Source organism: Chanodichthys erythropterus, chromosome 10, assembly GCF_024489055.1.
Source record: "Chanodichthys erythropterus isolate Z2021 chromosome 10, ASM2448905v1, whole genome shotgun sequence".
Classification (NCBI taxonomy): domain Eukaryota; kingdom Metazoa; phylum Chordata; class Actinopteri; order Cypriniformes; family Xenocyprididae; genus Chanodichthys; species Chanodichthys erythropterus.
This window is the reverse complement of record NC_090230.1, coordinates 11,589,903-11,610,956: the sequence shown is the minus strand read 5'-3', so window position 1 is coordinate 11,610,956 and position 21,054 is coordinate 11,589,903. Positions and strand designations below refer to the sequence as shown.

Here is a 21,054-nt window from a genome sequence, read left to right as displayed (position 1 = left end):
TAAAATGAATCATGGATCTATGTCTAACTTAATTAAGTATCTCAATATGCTGACATTGCTGAGACTTTCCCTGTGATTTGATTGATGCAGGAAATTTATAGGTGTCTTTGTTTAAATGCTGTAACTGTACAATTCAATTTCACACCTTTGTGTTGATCAAACAAGTTTTGTAATATCCTGACAATGACATAAGACAATTTGTTAAAAAAAGAAGCCAAATTTATTGTACTTTTTAATGCAATTCTTTCCAAGTTTAAAGGTGCCATCGGATGTTTTTTTACAAGAAGTAATATAAGTCTTAGGTGTCCCCTGAATGTGTCTGTGAAGTTTCAGCTCAAAATACCCCATAGATTTTTTTTAATTCATTTTTTTAACTGCTTATTTTGGGGCATAATTAGAAATGCGCCGATTCATGTTGCGGCCCCTTTAAATGCTCATGCTCCACGCCCCAAAAGCTTGCGCTTGCCTTAAACAGTGCATAAACAAAGTTCAGACAGCTAATATAACCCTCAAAATTGACCTTTACAAAGTGTTTGTCATGCATGCATCGGATTATGTGAGTATTGTATTTATTTGGATGTTTACATTTGATTCTGAATGAGTTTGAGGCTATGCTCCATGGCTAACGGCTAATGCTACACTGTTGGAGAGATTTATAAAGAATGAAGTTGTGCAAGTGTTTAATAATGAAAATAACGACGGCTCTTGTCTGAATACAGTAAGAAACGATGGTAACAGTACATTAGCAACATGCTAATGAAACATTTTGAAAGACAATTTACAAATATCAATAAATATATCATGATATTATGGATCATGTCAGTTATTATTGCTCCATCTGCCATTTTTCGCTATTGTTCTTGCTTGCTTACCTAGTCTGTTGATTCAGCTGTGCACAGCTCCAGACGTTAATACTGGCTTGTCTAATGCTTTGAACGTGGGCTGGCATATGCAAATATTGGGAACGTAAACACCCTGAATGTTACGTAACAGTCTGTTATGTTGAGATTCGCCTGTTCTTCTGAGGTCTTTTAAACAAATGAGATTTATATAAGAAGGAGGAAACAATGGAGTTTGAGACTCACTGTATGTCATTTCCATGTACTGAACTCTTGTTATTTAACTATGCCAATATAAATTCAATTTTTTATTCTAGGGCACCTTTAATGCGGAGACACTATAAAATTGTAGGGAAAAAAAACCCCACTGTGGCAGAAACTCTTGTTTTGGCAAATCCAGTTTTGGCAAGTCTGTTTTAGGGGCCGTTCACATATCATGTCTAAAAATGCGTGGAAAGCACAGCCGCGCCGCATTCTACTTATTTCTAAAGCGATTGTGCTTCTGTGACATCTGTCGTTGCTATGCAACCATGAACTGCGCTCTCCACGACAACGAGGATGTTTCAGCAAAGGATAAATTGATTTCTAGCCTTTGCATTAACTTTACTACTAGATATATTTATGGAGATGAGATATTAAAACCACACTGTACAGCTATGATCAGCTGTTCGGCTGAGCTTTCGATGTTTTGTTACGGAAAGGCAGAAGCTGAATACAATACTACAGTGCGCTTGCGGCATTCTGAAAAGTTGAGAATTTTTCATCTCGATGCACCTGGAAAACGCACTGCATGCGCATCGCTTTCATTATGAGCGTCCCTGTCACGCGCCTACATTTTAAATAGCAAATCTGATATGCGATATGTGAACGTCCCCTTATGCTGCTACTGATGCCGAAATTACACACTGTTCACATGAGCAGCACGATGCATGCGTGTGATGCTGACGCAGGAGCCGGCCAATACTGATTCCATGTTCGGACCTAAACACGGAAGCGCTGAACTGCGTTCACTGAATCAATTGTGTACGAGACTGACACGGAAGAGGAAAAATGTGGGTTTGGAATGACATGAGAGGTTGTACTTAAAGACAGAAATTTCATTTTTGAGTGAACTATCCCTTTAAATAAATTAGTTTAGTTCTCTGCCTCTTTTGGAAATCTAAACTCAAAGGAAGAATGTTAGGAAAGTCAATTTCATGAATCTACAATAAGCTTGTATAAGGAACGATTTGAGATTATATCTAATGCATTTATATTTATGTGCTTTCTGTGCCCATATTGAATGCAAAGCTTAAATATTTCATTTGTTAGAAGCAATGCAAATTCAGACCTTTGTGTGTCCACTGCAAATGGCATTGGGCTGATTAAACCAAACACGATTTAACCTTCAAGTGTTTCAGCCTGAAATGACCGTTTTATATTCAAGCAATATTGCTGTGCTTGGGACGATAGTGAACGTTCGCCTGCTTCTGTGATGGCCTCCTGTCATACATCCTAACTCAAATCCCAGATTACCAATGCATTTCACTAACCTGACACAACATAAACCCGTATCCGCACCATGTCGCATCCGTAAACGTGTCCTTGATTCCCTTTCACCACCTCATTTGTAAAATCCAAATATCCATGGTCATAAGCAAATCTTTAGCCTTGGAAAGCAGACACATGAGACTCAGGGCAGCATCTTGAAAATCCACTTTCCCGCCGACGGTCATCAGATGGATAATCTGACGGGTGAGAGAAACGGCAGGGTGAAGTAATTCAATCCAAGCAGCAGTTTGCTTCTCAACACTCAGCCGGCTAATGTCATTAAGAACAGGACTGTCGTAATGTGTCAGGGGACGAGGCGGAGGTGTCATGGAGTCAGCGTCTGTAGGGCCCACAGCTCCCTCCTCATTTAGCGCTAGATTTCCCAGCAGGCCACCCTTGAAATGGATTGTTGCTTCTTGGCGAGGCAAACCACTCTATCTTACAAAATCTTTCAGGGGAGAGCTTAAAAATGAGAAAACGCTCTCTTTGATTGTTAAGGTGTTAAAATGATTGTCTACTTGATGAAGTCACATTAGAATGATCCTCAACATTCAAGCTGAGCATGCACCTTCATGTCATAATTACCAGTGGGAAAATTTGGGAAGTCACAGCCTATCAATTAAACACTTGTTGATAAAACGAATTGGTATTAATAAGAATTTGTAACACAAATTTTGACTGTACAATTTAGTTCACATGTTTTATGTTGTTGAAAAAAAGTGAGAAAAGTGATAGGCTAAAGCTTGTCTGAAAAAAACACACCTATGACCAAACGTTGTCATATCCCTATGGCAGCATAAGAAGAAATTACATGCCCACCATGTTGTAATTACCTTAATGATTCTGAACTGTAAAAAAAACTTCAAGTGTCTGTAGAACTTGTAATTACAATGTGTAAACTTGTAATTTTCTAAGAGCTATGATTTGTACCACATGGCTGCTGTACCACCTGACCACTGCAAGATGTGTTCAACTTGAAACGGCACTGTGCAGACCGATTGGTGTATGACATCAAAGTACAGTGAGAGTGATTCGAAAGCATATGGAGCTTTGTTTACTATAATTTATATATAATATAATATATGTATATAATGTATATGAGCAATATTACATGAGTAGCCAAGCGATATATCAGCACGGCTATGATTCAGCCATACGCAATCACAGCATGCTGATATACAGCCATATTGCATGGCTACTCGTGTGATATTGCATACAACAGTTCGATGGCACAAGTGTATAAATAAATAGGAACAACAACGGATTGTCTTTAAAAAACCCTCTTTTGCGCAGAACTTCTTCCTTCCGCCATGGATTCAAATCTCAAGTTGACAGTTTAACAGCTGAGCCCAAGCCTAATTTTAAAATGTCACTTTAGAACTAGTAACAAAGTAGGCTAATGTTGAGCCGCTTCATTGAAGCTTATTGTATTATATGTAGACCGATTAAACGAGTGTATTACCTGCATCTGATATAGCATTCATTCTTCAGGTCAATGTCCATAATAATATATACATTATAAAAATCAGTTTTAATGTCCGCTGAGGAAAGCAGTATTTTTGTCCTTTTAAAAGCTAACTTCCTTGTTCTGGCCGCCATTATAGGGTGAAAATACTAACCAGACTATAGAATCCTTCACATCTTACGCACCCAAAATCGGTGAATTTCACTGCCAAATCAGAAGAGCAATAGAACAGTTTTTTTTTTTTTTTTTTTAAATTAAGTCACCAGTAAATTGTATGGCTCCTACAGTAAATGTTGTATTGTCTTATATATGTTTTATTTTACCAGTTGTGGAATCCATTCAACCATACATAGTTAGCCTACTTTATTGAGTATTTCCATTTCATGCAACTTTACACATTTATTAATAGTAAATTAATAATTAATAAATTTAAGATCATGTTTGCAGCGAACAATATATTGCAGACCTAGTGGAGTAATAGTAATAATAGTATCTAGGTCTGAATTGATATATATATATTGTATGTTTTAATGGATCACACTACAAACATAATGATCTTATAATACATGAGGCATTGCTGTGTCCGTTATCGCATAATTCCCACTTTTGGACACTTTTGCTTTAAAGGACATTAGACAACACTGCAAAATCAAGCTGCTATATTCATATATTTATTGTCCAACATTCCCAATTTTTCTGATGCATGTCCTTAATTTAATATGTTGGTATTAATTCAGTGTTTATAATGCTAATACTTGAACTTCAAAGAATTTTAACCCAAACTGACTGGGATTCTAGAGAGCAAAGGTTTTGTGAAAAAAGTGGAAGACTTAAATACAAAGTGTGTAAATAAACGGTAAAAAGTATTTTATTTTGTGTTGTCATCATTCAGGTTCGAATTCATCTTTAATGTAAGTTTTTTTTTCTTCTTTTTTTTTTTTTTTTTTTTAACAAAGCAGCTGATATTGCCATAGAAACTAGTGGACAGCCGACTGCTTTCACCACAAAATGGCGGAAACGCAGGGCTGCTGCTGGGCGCCGGTGTTGCAATGGAACGTTCTATTGAGTGTCGCTTCTTGTTAGTGTCTATTCTTTGCTGATACTGTGAGAATATCACATATATATATATATATATATATATATATATATATATATATATATATATATATATATATAAACACACACAAAGCAGTTAAAGTCTTAGCAAAATGTGATTTTATATAGTTTATACCCTTTATTATGTACATAAATGGACCAAAGTGAACATATTTATACAGGTTGTGAACCATGTTTTGTTTTTAGGCAGTTGAATGTAACTTTTAAAAAAGTCCAGTATAAACATTACTTCCACTCGTCAATGGCTACTGTCACAGTTAGGTGACAAGAACAGTCCTCCGCAGGCTGGACAATGCTCAGTCTGACCTTCGCAGCCTTTGAAGTCCTTCGAAAGATGTGAAATTGAAATTGAAAGAAGAAAGTGAAATTGTCCAGTGACTTGAGTCCATTTTATTTAGACCAAAATCACTTGTAACTCATAAGTAGAAACTTTCAAAGGACAAAACACTGACTAAAGCACTGTCTATGACTTTGCCAAGTACAGTAGGATACATCCTTGTTGGTCTGGAACAATATTCCTATAAACCAATAAGATTTTAGGGTTAGAAAAAAAAAGATTAGGTTTAAGTTAAAGTTAGGTTCAGGACATCAGTATTTTCAACCAAAAATTCATGGTTGAGGATTGGGATAGGGTTTCATAAGGACTATGTTTCTTTGAATGATATTCTAGGACCAACAAAAGTTGATCTGGAAGCATGTCTTATTTGGAAAAATCACAGTGACCATAGTGCATGTCAATGCGCTTTTCTTTTGCTGCTGTGTGGTGAGGTTGAATTCTGAACTTTTTCATTTTCCAGTCCCTTTCCTTATGCATTCTATTGTTATATCCATATATATGAAGACATCAGCGAAGTGACAAGTTGGTAATAAAATGCAAATCTGTCCTCTTTGCCTAATGCGAATTTCTAAAAGGAGTCTCAGGTTGCCTTGGGTTACTTTCCTGTGTATGAAGACGTAGCAATATCCTAACTTGCAGATTAAGAATGATGGTTCACATTTAAGCATTCCACAATCTCTGCTTGCGTTTCAGTAATCACTCCTTTGGGTGGCCCAATGGCCATAGCGCATTTGACAAATGCTGCGTCAAATGTTCTGTTTAGCCAAAGCGCCAGATTCTCTCATTAATACAGAAAATACAACTGCATCTTTAACAAGACAAATTTAGGATGAAAGGGAAGAGTTTGTGTGCTTTAGATTCCAGAAACAAGTTTTCTAAAAGCCTCCGGTGACCCAAAGAAAGGAATTAACTGCAAGGGAATGACTCTGACATAAAACCGAAGGTTAAAGAAGGCAACTAATCCACCGTTCTGTATTCAAGCAAAGATGGTTTCAAACACGAAAGTCTTAGCTGGAGTGTGCTGCTTTAAAATCAAGCCCTTCTTTAAATTTGCAGGCAGCATTAATTCCACCCCTAAGGGATGTGATGGACATGGACCAGCAGGTTAAGAAGATATATAGCCACAATAGTCCCATCCTTTACTCAAGAATGTAAATTAAATGATTAATTGAGGCCTTTGCTCTGGTGTGGCTTGAATTACCAGGGGGTGTTTGTGCCAGGATTGCAAGGTTTAGGAAACCCTTCCCACGAAGACAAAGTGAAGAAAACTAAAGAAGCTGAAAACTGAAGGTTTAAACAAACGCTGTTGAAAATTGAGATCTCTCAAGCAGCGTACTTGGTGCTTCTGCATTAATCACAGCAATTTCAAGATACGCCTATGTGTGAAACCCTGTGGATTCACCACAAACAATCTCGGCCTAGACAGACCGTGCTTAAATGGGTCATGATCTAGACGAAAAGGAAATATTTTTGGATTTTGAGAGGGCAGATACAAATGCGAGCTGACTCATCCTGTTGACAGATGTCTGTATGAAACGGGTTTATGTCTAGTGCCCTTGAGGTCAAAAAATTGGATTAACATCATTCAATGACAGTTCAGATAGTTGATTTTTATGCATATTACCTTCTGGTTTGGAACCAAGGTTTGCTAAGACAAAAAAAAAAAAAAAGGATTATGCAAATTATTTAAAGAGTCGGTAGCTCCACCTAGTGGTAAAATAAGAGAGGTGTCTGAGAATAAATGTAGGGATTTTATTTTAGGAACATGTTCAAAACATAATGAGAAGAAGACAATGGATATTTAAGAAAAGCATCTGTGTCAAACCTATTAACAACATACATATTTATCCAGTTTTGTGTAACTGTAGGTGAATACATTTTCTTTAAACATCACAGTCCAGCAAAAATAACTGCTCAGCTGCATCATGTCACACTAAGACAAGTAATCAACACAACTTGCTACAGGCATGTCATGATTGATTCATATTTATCGCATCTTGGGCAAATTTTTGCGATCCTTGGTGGCGTTGCGCTTCCTCTTCTTACTCAAGAAGTTCTCCAGTTTTCCACTCTTTTTCAGCTCGCTGTACTTCTCTGCCAATTCCAGCTTCTTCATGTCGGCTGTAGAGAGGTTTTAAAGAAGTTACAAATGAAAAAGTCGCATTTTATACATGATATTTGATGTTTCATTGTTAAATGACACACTGATGCTAAAAAGAAACACAAGTAGGAATAGTGTGGCATTCACCAACAAATCTTCTCCAAAAGAATCAGTAACTTTACATAAGCTATAAATACATCGGAACAGAGTAAAAACTCAAGGAACGGGATGAAAATGGATTTACATTTCTTCAAGTAGAAGGGTTTGTGCCCTTGGCCAACGAGCTCTCTCTGTTTCCGCTTGTACTTAAGTTCCTTTTCTCTCTCCTGCTCTTGCCTCTGACGTTCCCTCTGTTGGTTTTCCTGTTGCACACACACAGAGATTAGATATAAAGCACATCATAAGCAGCAATATTATTCTTACCAGAGCTGTAAAGGTGTTTTATGTTGCTTTCCCAAAGGTATTTAAGTTTAAGGAGTCATTAAATCCAGTATATTTTTAACATACCATTCTCTTAAGCAAGGCTTTCAGCTCTTCCTTTTTAGTTTGCGATTTGGCTTTCTTGAGATTCTTCCTCACTATCTGAAACAAACAGAAGTGTACATATGTGTAATGCACATAATGCAAACAAACAGGAATCAATAAGGCATTTTACATTTTCACAAACCTGTGCTTCCTTTTCTCGGAGATCATTAATGAATTTGTATGTCTTATTAAAAATTTCAGGCTTGTATTCCCCTGAGAGGTCATCAAAGCGAGGATCTCTTGAAATCTACAAAGATTTACAAAGTGAAAAAATCAAGTCTCTGTAGTTTTTTTCCAAACCCCTAATCATAAGTATGAGCAATCAATAATTAAATAAACTCCTGAAACGTACCCTTTTCTTGACGGGAACCACTTTCCGGAGAAAAGGCACAGGTTTCTTTGCAGAAATCTCTTGAGGTCTAAGACAAAACACACAATGATTAAACAAAACATACAAACTGATAGACAAAATAATCTTAACTCACATAAACAATTCTTTAATTATTTTTAGTTAGATGCATGACTACAAACAATGATCAAATGTGGTTAAACTTTGATTAAAAAAAAGTTGAAATAAAGCTAAAATAACTTAAAATATAAATATTACATAAGGAAACTTAGAAAATTTGTAATGCTGCCTTGGCAACTAACTGAAATCAAAAGTTGAAGTAGTAAAATTACAAAATAAACAAGCTAAATGGATTAAATGGAAATTTAAAAAAAATGACAAAAGCACAACAAAATTACTGAAACTAAAACTATAACGAAAATAAAAGCTAATTCAAAATATTAATACATACTATAATATTTAACAACACTGCAGGTACCTGTGTTTATTTAGTCGTTTCATAGGCTCATTTTTTTGCTGCTGCTGCTTCGTGGCACCATAAGCGATTTTATTGTAAACTTTTGTTCCGACTTTATTCTGCAGCTTGAGGATTTCCTCAAATGACATGGTTGATAATTCTGTGCAAACACAATGATATGAAATATATGTAAATGTAAAATATGGCTCTTTTAAAAAGGGGCAGCAAATAATGATTTAAATGTTTTTTGTTTTTTTTTACCAGGGTTACATAAAGATCTTATTTCCTCTTACCACTTTTAATGTTGCCCCCGCTGTGTGCTTGTGCCCTGCTGCCTCCTTCATCTCCATGGTCACTAACTGCCTCATCTTCATCGCTCCCTGAGTCACCTTCATCGTCCATGTCATTGTCTTCATCCTCTTCAGGTGCTTCATCCTCCTCTGCAGATCCATCTTCATCTCCCATTTCCTCTTCATCCTCTGCTGAAGTTTGTATCACACCCCTTTTACTGAGTAAAGCAAAGTTTCTCTCCATCTCTAAAGCGTCCTCTTCATCATCAGAACTGAGATTTTCCATTTTGGCCTGTCTCTTTTCTGATTTAGGCATTTTACTTAAGTTCTTGTCCTTTTGAACCTGATTTTATTTAGCTTGTTTATAAGCTGTGGAAATGATGCATTGGCCAAAAAGGTATTAATGGAAAGAAATTTGGGAACATGTATAATATAATATCTAAACATTAAATTGTTAGGAATTACTGTATCACTTGACAATAATGAATGCCATACAATCCTGCGCAAAGGCATTAACCTTATTAAAAGACAGTTGTGTAAATGTCTTTCACATGAAAATATGAATATGTCCAATCATCATTCACTTACAGTTAGAGCAATACGAAAAGTTTTGTTTATTGCTGTTTTTTCCGAAATGCTCATGCTTACCGTGTTGTTGTTTTCATCCACGCATCTGCCTTGGAGTACAGCCACCAAATATGCCGATAAAAGGAACAAAAATCTTAACGTGGTTAGTTAATTACAGATAGTGTGTTGCCAGTTAACTGACAGAAGAAAACATGTCAAAACCTTCTGTATAAAACCCAGTGAAGACGAATATTTGCGAAAAAAGTTCCTTCCGCACGCACGTGGAAGTTTGAGAACTGAGCATGCGCGTCACAAAACGCCTACAAAAATAAAAGTCCCCAAGCTACATATTCTGTCAAAATAAATGCATCGGAGACGTGATATTATTAATATAATATATTTTAAACATTTAATACAATAGATTTGTAAATTCATTCATAATATTCTAGACAAGGATTACACTCACACACATATGAAATAATGACTTTCAAGGTTTTATAGTCATTTAATTTTGACATTTACATTGACCAACATTTAATACAGCCAGATTTGTACATTTGCAACATAAAAACGTGAAAAACGTAAATATTTAGCCTATTAAATATCAATTTGGTGAAAATTACATACTGTAAATTCATATTGTTTCCCACTTTTCTTTTTCTTTTTTTTTTTTTACATAGCCCAATGTCCCTTCAACCTCAATCAAGGCATGTTATGTAATTTGTTTTGATTTCTGATAGTGTTATATCTTTATTTGTTTTTAAAATGGGTGACACAACTTGAGTTTTCAGCCATGCAAATCTGAGATGTCCCAGACCATGTTAAGAGGAACATCCTTCATTTTTTCCTGGTAGACGCGGTCAAAACATTCACTCTGAGCCACGGTTAAAGTGTTCTTCCAGTCCCCAACTGTTCCTGTAACATGACAGGTTGAAAACATTAATATAACATCCACTGCTGCTGATATAATGTATCACATTTGATAATTAACTTTTAAATAATGAACTATTTCAAAAGTCTTTTGTCACTCCGTGAACATATGTCACATTAATAATGACTACATCATCCACAAACCTGAAATGATGATAAATTAATTTAATTATATTATCCCAGCTAACAAAAAAAAAAAAACTGTTCTATACGTTTTGCTAATGTTCATGTTCAGAAGATGTTATTTCTGAATGTTCTCTGAACATTCACTTTTTTAAAAATGTTTTAAAACATTTTTCTTGGTTATGCGAACATTATATGAAAAGTATCCATATATTCCATTTTATAATTTTGCAAACATTATGGGAACGTTCCTTTTGAATGTTCTCTAAACAAGGATAGACGAACATCCAACTAAAACATTTCAGGAAAAACACCTTCCGAACGATGCATAAATAACGTTTTGTGCTAACGTTTTGAGAACATTATTGAAACCAGGTAACTTTGAACAAACATTATTGTTACTGGAAGAATGTTTGTTCCGTGAGAAACTTGCCAGAACATTAGCCAAAGTTTTGAGAACATTCCCTGTTAACTGGGATCATGAAGGTAACAACTGAAAAAATAAAGCTCTCCAAAATGTATATCTTTAGGCTATATCTCCAACTCTTGATTTTTCACTTTTATCTGACCTTTGCGTAAAAAGAGTCCTTTTGGATTGTTTGTGACATTTTGAGGAAGAAATTCATAGTTGGCCAAGGGGTCTTGCTTCATATGTTTGAACGTGGCTGTCTCCACCACTTTATCGATCGCTGCATCTGAAAGATTCTTTCCCACAAACTCACAGATTTTCACAATGACGGATCTGAGGTCCTGATAAAAGGTTTGTAAATTTCATTGGTCAGTCTACAGACATATATACCAATAGCCATCAACCACAACATAACAGACACAGCATTAGAGAAGTACAATAATTCTTAATGGAAAGTTCAAAGGGTCATAAACGGGACCAGTCTCACCTTGATCATTTCTTCATAAGTAAGGATCAGGATGTTGTATTTGTCTTTATTTGTGATCCATCCTTTAACATGGTCAAACCAACAGCCACCAACCACTACAAACCAAATACAACATTAGTGTCAAACTTTGTAGCAGGTTCGAGGGGGAAGGGGGATATTATATGTATATATGTTTTTGATAATTCGTTTTAGCAAGAATCCGTCATGTAATAAATGATATATATATTAGTTTTGGCTCTTACTCCATCCTGTGAAGAATTTTTCCAGCATCTCGTGCATGTTCTCGAAAGAATCCAGGTTTTTCATCTTGTTGGAAAAATAGAAATATGACACCATGACGTCTTTAGGGTTTCTCATGACGTAGATGATCTGCAAGCAAAGAGATGCATTAAAACTGTGCATGACATCAAGTCTGTTTATTAATTGATTGATGAATGCATACACACTTTTCCCTTTCTTTGCAGTGCTTTGGGCATCAGTGGCTGGAGTAAATGGGAACAGAAGAGCCTTGGAGACGAACGTGCATTGTAATCTGCCTCCTTTAAACAATATTCTAACCAGGGCATCTGCTCGAATGTGTTTTGTTTGGCTTTGTCTGGGAAATCTTCCTCGTATATTAAAGTTATGATCCTTTGGGTCCATACTGTACCTGAGAGTGGCATAAAAATAGAGCATAAAATTAGGCTTGATTGAGTTCTGTTTTATATAAACTGTTTTTTATATATATATACATATATATATATATATATATATATATATATATATATATAAAAGAGATAAATTCACTTACCTGATTTCGGGAAGGTAACAACATAGAGATCATCATCCCTTATTTCGAAATCCGCTAAACTGTCAATATACTCTGGAGTAAGATTATGATCCGAGTACAAAGCTAAAACAGTTCCTTTGTATGTGAACAATTTGTCACTGAGTATTTTGTAATCCTGCTGAGCCATGTCTGAATTCTTACTAAGCCAAATCAACACTAGTGAGTGTATTTATTGCCAAAAGACCGTAAACGACAGAGGAAATCTCGTTTTATCCAGGACCAGAAGTCTTTGAGAAAAAAGGTCATTTTTGCTGTTACACAATAGTCAGTGTTATTTATTTTTGCGTAGGTCATGACCAACCTTTGGACTGGTTCTTTAACCTAAATCTTTATTATCAGTCTTTTTTACTTTTCAGGAAATGTAAAGTTCAGAAGGTGGCATAAAATCACAGATATGCATGCACAAATTACAGATGCGTCCACATTTTATGCATTCAATAATATTCTAGAACAGTGGTTCTAAACATTTTTGACTGTAAGGTAAGATATTTTCAGCATTTCTGCTGTAATTTTGAAAAAGCTTCTAGTTTGCAAACAGTAATTGGAATTATTGATGTATTAATTTAATTAAGCATGATTCATTTTGTGGTTCCAGAAGTTTTGAGAACTGTGTTTTTTGCAACAAAAACATGTAAGATTTAAGTTTACATCTTGATTTTATGTTTTTTTTTTTTTTTTTTAGCATTTAATCAATTTTTTTTTTAATATAATAATCTTAATTTGCACACAGTATGTGCACACCACCGACTGTTCAATAGTGACAGAATAAACATCAATAAAATAGTCATAAACAGGCTCAGAAGGAAGTGTTGCATTTGATTTAGCTGCTTTAAATCTCTTTAAGTGGGATAATTTCAGCCTAAGTTAAGCCACTGAAAAGAACACAAAAGTCAGGCAATACATGTTATGCAAGATATGAGTGCAGTTTAAGAGAGTTCGCCTCTAACTAGGGCTATGTCATGTTAACCCAGTCATAAAAACTCTTGTTTGCATTTTGTAACATAGATAAGATTAAGCAATCATCACACAAAGATCAATGCACAGACTACACTACGTTAATGGAAAACAAGTCACGAGCAACACAATGACTTGGGTAAAGTTTCAGGGTTTTAAAATGACATTGACACTAAAATCATTATAGTTATATGGCCTACTTATGACTTGATGGTGTTTGCTGACATCTACTGGTCATTCTGGGTAACAGAAGCACCTCAGAAATATCAGAAGGGACTGCAACCATAACAAATCCCTTAGTAGAAAGGCCATACAGTTCTTATAAATTAAATTTAAGTTAAAGCCCTTATGATTATTACTAAGGCATTCTTGGAGTTGCAAGACTATTTTAAGTGAGTTGAAAAAAAAAATAGCCTAGATTAAAATGGGGAAAACTATTTAAAAATGCTAACAAAGTTACCCAATACACAACTGTACCATGTCATACACATTTCACACTGTAGGACTTGAACTGCTAAATATCTCACCCAGTTACGCATCGAAAATTTCACACGGTCACTGAGGTAAACGAGCACAGATTTTCCCGCGATTTTTAAGCAGCCTGATTGTAAACAAATAACTGTCGGTCGGTGAGTGGGAAAAGGCCTAAAATTGTGTAGTGAATTTACATTTTTCAGGACAGTATTTCAAGTCTTGTCCAGTATTTTTCTGAAGAACATGTTTATAAGCTTAAAACAGAGGGGCGGTTTTTGCGAGCGTTACCTGATTTAACCACGTCAGAATGTGGGTATGTTTTAGGGGAAGGGGTCGGGTGAAGGGGATCATTTTCATTGCATGATTTGTAAACACCCACCAGTTTGAAAAAACCCACAAATACAGAAACACCCACGTTTGTTCCGCAGAGACCTCATACTCTATGAATCACTCTTTTGAGTCGTTTCTTTTCAACACTCACGGTTAACTAAACGCCCTGAATCTTTTGGTGATTCAGTCTGAATAATTCGAACAGTTCACTCTGACTGAATCGTGTTGTAGCCTGGCCCGGTTCTGCTTCTGACATCACTGTGCTCTAGTAAAATGCAGATGTAGGCTTAAAGTCCCCCTGAAATCAAAATTAAATTTTTTAGCTTTTAGTATGAATATGTTAGCCTTAATATTATGAATAAGCTGGTGTGTTCCAAAACAATGACAAAATTCGCATTTAGACATAAGCATTCAAAACTTACAGCCTCTCACTTCCGCTAAAATGGATCACGGATTTTCATGACATCACATTGCACTTCTGTTTCTCATCAAATCTTTTGTCCAATCAAATGCTCTCTAGAATCTGAAGTCCCGCCCCTTCCTACACTATCAACAGACACTGAAGCTGCGGCTGAAATCAGTCATTTGTTCACACATTTACTAGTTTCTACATGGTGAATGGCACATAGTGCACTATATAGAGAATAGGAAACAATTCAGACAGTGTAAATATGCTTTCCATAGACGCAAATGAAGTCAGTTTTCACGTTAGTTTCACGTGAACCGCCGCAGCACGAGCACAGTCTGCTCCGGTCCAGGGACACGAGAGCACAGAGCGGAATATATCCGCGAGTCGGCACAGACCACAAAAGGTATCGGACCCATTTAAATTCTGCACAGAATACTATATTTTAAAATGATATAGAGGAGATTATGAGGATAAACGGTTAGATATTAAAAGGAAACAGAGGTTTGACGGAGGTTAACGGCTCTGGCCAAGCTGTGTTATAAATAAAAACGCTATTGGCTATTTTAAAAAAGGGGCGGAGCTGTCCTGTTTCAGTTGAAATTACGTAAACACACTTCAAGACACTTCAGCGGGCCTTTATGCAATGGCTCCACCATAGCAGTGTACACTGAGACATTTAAGATTATTTAAAAGTTATCACTTTTACCAATACCTGTAAAGGTGCAAATACCTGTACGTTTTTTTTTTTAGATTTTCAGAGAAAAAGTATTCGATCAAACTGCAGCCGACTGTTTAGTAACAGTAGCAAGCCCACATTTTCAGTCTTTAACATGTGATACACATCTAAATTCAGCCTTACATGGATCCTGGGTTTGAAATGGGGTTTGTTAAAGGGATAGTTCACCCAAAAAAATTCTGTCATTAAAGGGATAGTTCACCCAAAAATGAAAATTTGATGTTTATCTGCTTACCCCCAGTGCATCCAAGATGTAGGTGACATTTTTTCTTCAGTCGAACGCAAATTATGATTTTTAACTGCAACCGCTGCCCTCTGTCAGTCGAATAATAGCAGTAGATGGGAACTTCAACTATAACAGTAAATAAAACTTGCTTAGACAAATCAAAATTAAAACCTGCGGCTCGTGACGACACATTAATGTTCTAAAGAAACCGAACATTATTTATATAATTTTTACCTCTAATACACCACTATGTCCAACTTCGTTCAGCTTCCTCTTAGTGAGGTCAAAAAACGCGTTGTGTTGACGGAAGTGATGTCTCTCCCATATACTTCAATGAGCGCGAGACATCACTTCCGTTGTCAGAGCGCGATCAGACCTCACTAGCCGGAAGCTGAACGAAGTTGGACATAGTGGTGTATTAGAGGTAAAAATTATATAAATACTGTTCGGTTTCTCACACAAACCGATCGTTTCGTGTCTTAGAACATCAATGTGCCGTCACGAGCCGCAGGGTTAAATTTGGATTTGTCTATGGAAGTTTTTTTGACTCTTATTGTTCAAGTTCCCAATCACTGCTATTATTTGACTGACAGACGGCAGCGGTTGCAGTTAAAAATAATTTGCGTTCGACTGAAAAAAAAAAGTCCTCTACATCTTGGATGCACTGGGGGTAAGCAGATAAACATCAAACTTTCATTTTTGGGTGAACTATCCCTTTAAATACCTACCCTCATGTCATTCCAAACGAGTTGTCTGAGGAGACTTGATCGCTTTATATGGTAAACAGATTTAATTTAGGCTTTTATTCACATATAAACATTGATCAACGAACATAAACAGCTCAACTGAACCTGTTCAAAGCGTGTGAACAAACCTCTTGTGGATGCTCAAATGTGCTGTATAAAACTAGAGAATGAACCTCATTGGTTCTTGCAAGTCAAGCAAACATGCTTGAGCTTCCGTTTACCACAACTGATGTGTGAGTTGATGAATGTTTATATGTAAAAGCATAAATTAAATCTGTTCATCATATAAAGTGATCATGTATCTTCAGAATATTTGGACTAAACCGCTCAAATCATATGGATACGTTTTATAATCTTGTTATGAACGTTTTGAAGCATCATAGCGGTAGTTGCGTAGACTGTCAATGGCAGAAATCTCTCTGATTTCATAAAAAAGATCTCCATTTGTGTTCTGAAGAAAGTCTTAAGGGTTTGGAACGATATGAGGGTGAGTAATTAATTAATGACATAATTTTCATTTTTGGGTGAACTATCCCTTTAAGCCAGAGTCGAGCGTGGTCCTACTCTCGCTCTCCACTCCTCTCTTCCCACACACGGGTCACCTAATCCCTCCTCTGGAGAGCCGAACATGCAAAGGGACTGTTTCAGCACCGGGATTATAGCAAGCTTCACTGAGACTTCCTGAAGATCCAAGATTAGATTGTGATCTACAGTCTGACATAACAAATCCTACACTTCTGAGAACTAAATTTCAGAGTAATTTGAGAGTTTCAAGACAAAGTTTCAAGGAAGTAGGCTATTTTACTTTAGTTAATTGCTATATTAATTAACTTAATTTATTACTTGCATGCTCATGAATATTAAAATACTGACCTATTCTTTCAGTGAAATAAGACAGACCATGCATGTGCAATGCTATTTTAACAAAACAACAACAACAAAAAAAAAAAAAACACTTAATGAACCCCATTTTGACACTTTCTGATTTTAAATCTAAGCTAAAAACGAATTTGTTTTCCTTGGCTTTTAATGTATTATAGAGGTTTATATAATCTCTTTTATTGTTTTGTTTTGTTTTGAATGTTGTTATAATTGTATCAATGTAAAGTACTTTGGTCAACTTTAAGTGTTTTAAACTATGCTCTATAGAAATAAACTGTCATTGATTAAACTGCAAACTGAATGGACTGAAAGTGGGTGTTACATACAGATGGAAGTTATTTTCAGATCATTTTCATTCTGAGGAAAGTTTAGTTTTCATGTTTTTAAGGGGCTGAATGGAATAATAATAATAATAATAATAATTGAGAGACTGATAAAAAAATGCAATGACAACTGAAGTGAACAAAACTAAATTATAAAAAACTAAATTACATATTTTTTGAAATATTATCTAAACACTCTATATATATATATATATTCAGTATAAAAAGACGAATACAATCAGCATTATATTAATAATCATGATGCTCCCAAGCTTTATAATGGCAGTACAGAAACCACCTGTTTGAAGCTCAAATAAGTGCATCTATCCATCATAAATGTATACTCCACACGGCTCCGGGGGGTTAATAAAGGTCTTCTGAAGCGACGCGATATGTTTTTGTAAGAAAATAATACATATTTAACACGTTATAAAGTAAAATAACTAGTTTCCGGCCAAATGGATTCTACTCACGTCTAAAGCGTAACTTTTGCCGCATACTACTGGTATTGCACTACGCCATGATGTACTACGCTATGTCCTATGATATACGTTGCGTAAGTTATGCTTTAGACGCAAATTTTCCTACACAAATGCATTGCTTCGCTTCAGAAGGACTTTATTTACCCCCCAGAGCCATGGAGTGGAATGGAGTATGTTTATGATGGATGAATGCACTTATTTGAGCATCAACTGGTGCTTTCCGTTAACTGCCATGCTTTGGAGCATCAAGGTGTTTATTAATACAACTCTGATTGTATTCATCTGAAAGAAGATAGTCATATACACCTATGGCTTGAGGGTGAGTAAATCATGGGGTAATTTTCATTTTTAAGCGAACTAATCCTTTAAACTTGAAAAGTTTTCTTTTTAGCTTGTAAGTCTGTTTTCAGGAGCATGTTTTTTTTTTTTTTTTAACCGTTGATCTGTCTCATAAACAATCAGAATATCAAAGACGTGTCATGTAAACAGGGTAGTTAAGCCTCTTCTACACTCAGAAACATGATGTTTTGTTCTTTAGATTGTTTTTGGTAACCCACACACCTGCCGTATGCAGACAGTGGTGTTTGTTTGTTAACTTCAGTTTAAAGGATCTGAGGTGTTTATGCTGTCTGTTTTGTCTGCTCTGTCCAACACTCTGTTGTCTGCACAAAACACATTATCTACAATGAATCTCGCATTCAGAACAGCAAGTCAAGAGGCACGCAAAAGGCTTTTCAATGCATAAAGAGTCTGAAAAGGTCTGCCATTGTTCAAAGTAGGGAGAAATGTACTTGATGTTTTAAAAGGATCTTTTCAGGTAGGCCGTAAACCGATCCTGGGCCTTTCCTGGCCAGGGTGTGCCTGGGCATCTCTGATTTACCTAAGGGACCAGACAGCCATGCATGGGGCCACCAAGGGAGGGGGGATGGAGAAAAGGAGGCAGCTGGTTACTGGTTGCAAAGGATGAATGGAAGAAAGAGGAGAAGGCTGAGAAATTACAAACAAAGGTGCTGATGAAGGTTACTGTAGAGGTTTGTGTTGATCATGTCATCCTTAATCCCCTTGACCTGAGGAAAATTATAAGGCAGAACATTACAAAAAAAAATGTTTAAACACAAACATTCCATCTGCATGTACACTTGACTACTTGACAAGTGGTGCTTAGGATAACAGTTAGGATAACACAGTTCTCTGGCACAAGTTAAAAGTAAAACGATAAAGTAGTTCAGGACAGATGCCAGAACGCCTACAGTGACATACAATGAAACATCAGAAATAAAAACAGGACATAAACAGCTGACAACTTCCCCTAGAGTGAGTTCTCTGAAAACATTGCCTTAAGAAATACTCATGTGTTGTCATCATTTTTGACTATTAATTGCATTACAAACATTGACATCCCTTTTTTTTTTGTTGCTAAAGTTAATTACATAGCTAACATTAAAAAATATTTTCACACACAGGCCTATGATGTATAATATATATATATATATATATATATATATATATATATATATATATATATATATATATACACACACATACACACATACACACACACTTCTTACGGTTGGTGCCCACACTCCATAACCGAGCACACACACATAATATCTGAGCCAGAGTAGAGCCATGAGGACACTATTGTGAGTTTTAGATTCACGCTGCACATTACGTTGATACGTGAAGTGTCATAAAAATACCATAGTAACTGCTTCAAGTGAACTATAAAAACGAAAAGAACATTGCAAGCTGCATTTGTTTTTTATTGGTTAAAATGAATGCAGAATATCTCATATTTTTCTGTGGTTGCTCAGCCCTTAGCCTATAGTTCATGATAGGCTATAGTAAACAAGTTTTTGAATATATTGAACAAAAAAGGAAAAACAAAATAAAAGTGATACATCTGCAATAGAGAGCTATTGTGCCTGCGTGATGCGCACAACATTAATAATAATGTGCACATATAGTGAATTACTTTAATAAACATAGTAACCTTGCTTTCTTGGTAGCCTTCAGTAAATTACACTTGTCTTTGTACTCCTCATCTGGTTGCCGCCACACACACTTGACGCCATCTGAACCAAATAAGTTTATCTTGGTCTCATCAGACCACAGGACATGGTTCCAGTAATCCATGTCCTTAGTCTGTTTGTCTTCAGCAAACTGTTTGTGGGCTCTCTTGTGCATTATCTTTAGAAGAGGCTTTCTTCTGGGATGACAGCCATGCAGACCAATTTGATGCAGTGTGCGGCGTATGGTCTGAGCACTGACAGGCTGACCCACCAACCCCTGCAACCTCTGCAGCAATGCTGGAAGCACTCCTACGTCTTTTTCCCAAACAAAACCTCTGAATATGACGCTGAGCACGTGTACTCAACTTGTTTGGTCAACCATGGCGAAGCCTTTTCTGAGTGAACCTGTCCTGTTAAACCGCTGTATGGTCTTGGCCATCGTGCTGCAGCTCAGTTTCAGGGTCTTGGCAATCTTCTTATAGCCTATGCCATCTTTATGTAGAGCAAAAATTCTGTTTTCAAATCCTCAGAGAGTTCTTTGCCATGAGGTGCCATGTTGAACTTTCAGTATGAGAGAGTGAGAGCGATAACACCAAATTTAACACACCTGCTCCATATTCACACCTGACACTTTCTAACACTAACGAGTCACATGACACAGGGGAGAGAAAATGGCTAATTGGGCCCAATTTGGACATTTTCACTTAGGGGTGTACTCACTTTTGTGACCAGCGGTTTAGACATTAATGGCTGTGTGTTGAGTTATTTTGAGGGGACAGCAAATTTACACTGTTATACAAGCTGTACACTCACTACTTTACATTGTAGCAAAGTGTCATTTCTTCAGTGTTGTCACATAAAAATATAATAAAATATTTACAAAAAGGGGTGTACTCACTTCTACTGTAAGTTCTCTAAAAAATGCTTCATAAAACATCAGTTGACCATATGTTTACTTTCAATCTCATATTTCCGTATTGATCAAAAATAAATAATGAAATCAAGATATAGTTCACCCAAAAATTAAAATTCAGTCATCCTTTACTCATTGAAATAATATTGAAATAATTTGTTCACTGCGTAGATTATCAGAGTTTAAAACTATATAATTAATGTCTAAATATCT

General features: G+C 36.1%; 2 protein-coding genes across 2 annotated transcripts; both read right to left on the bottom strand.

Annotated features, from left to right (window-relative positions):
• Positions 1-7,010: 7,010 nt before the first annotated feature.
• Positions 7,011-9,871, bottom strand: rrp36 (ribosomal RNA processing 36). The gene is made up of 8 exons (XM_067398606.1): positions 9,658-9,871; positions 9,013-9,378; positions 8,741-8,879; positions 8,266-8,332; positions 8,056-8,160; positions 7,896-7,970; positions 7,633-7,750; positions 7,011-7,408 (listed from the first exon to the last, which is right to left on the bottom strand). Exons 2-8 carry the CDS (start codon positions 9,323-9,325, stop codon positions 7,275-7,277), a joined length of 951 nt encoding a protein of 316 aa, XP_067254707.1. The 5' UTR covers positions 9,326-9,378; positions 9,658-9,871; the 3' UTR covers positions 7,011-7,274.
• A 143-nt stretch (positions 9,872-10,014) lies between these two features.
• Positions 10,015-12,592, bottom strand: sult3st2 (sulfotransferase family 3, cytosolic sulfotransferase 2). Its single transcript, XM_067398607.1, has 6 exons — positions 12,316-12,592; positions 11,972-12,174; positions 11,768-11,894; positions 11,526-11,620; positions 11,199-11,379; positions 10,015-10,491 (listed from the first exon to the last, which is right to left on the bottom strand). The coding sequence occupies exons 1-6, from the start codon at positions 12,479-12,481 to the stop codon at positions 10,364-10,366; spliced, it is 900 nt and encodes a 299-aa protein (XP_067254708.1). The 5' UTR covers positions 12,482-12,592; the 3' UTR covers positions 10,015-10,363.
• Between the last annotated feature and the right edge of the window lie 8,462 nt (positions 12,593-21,054).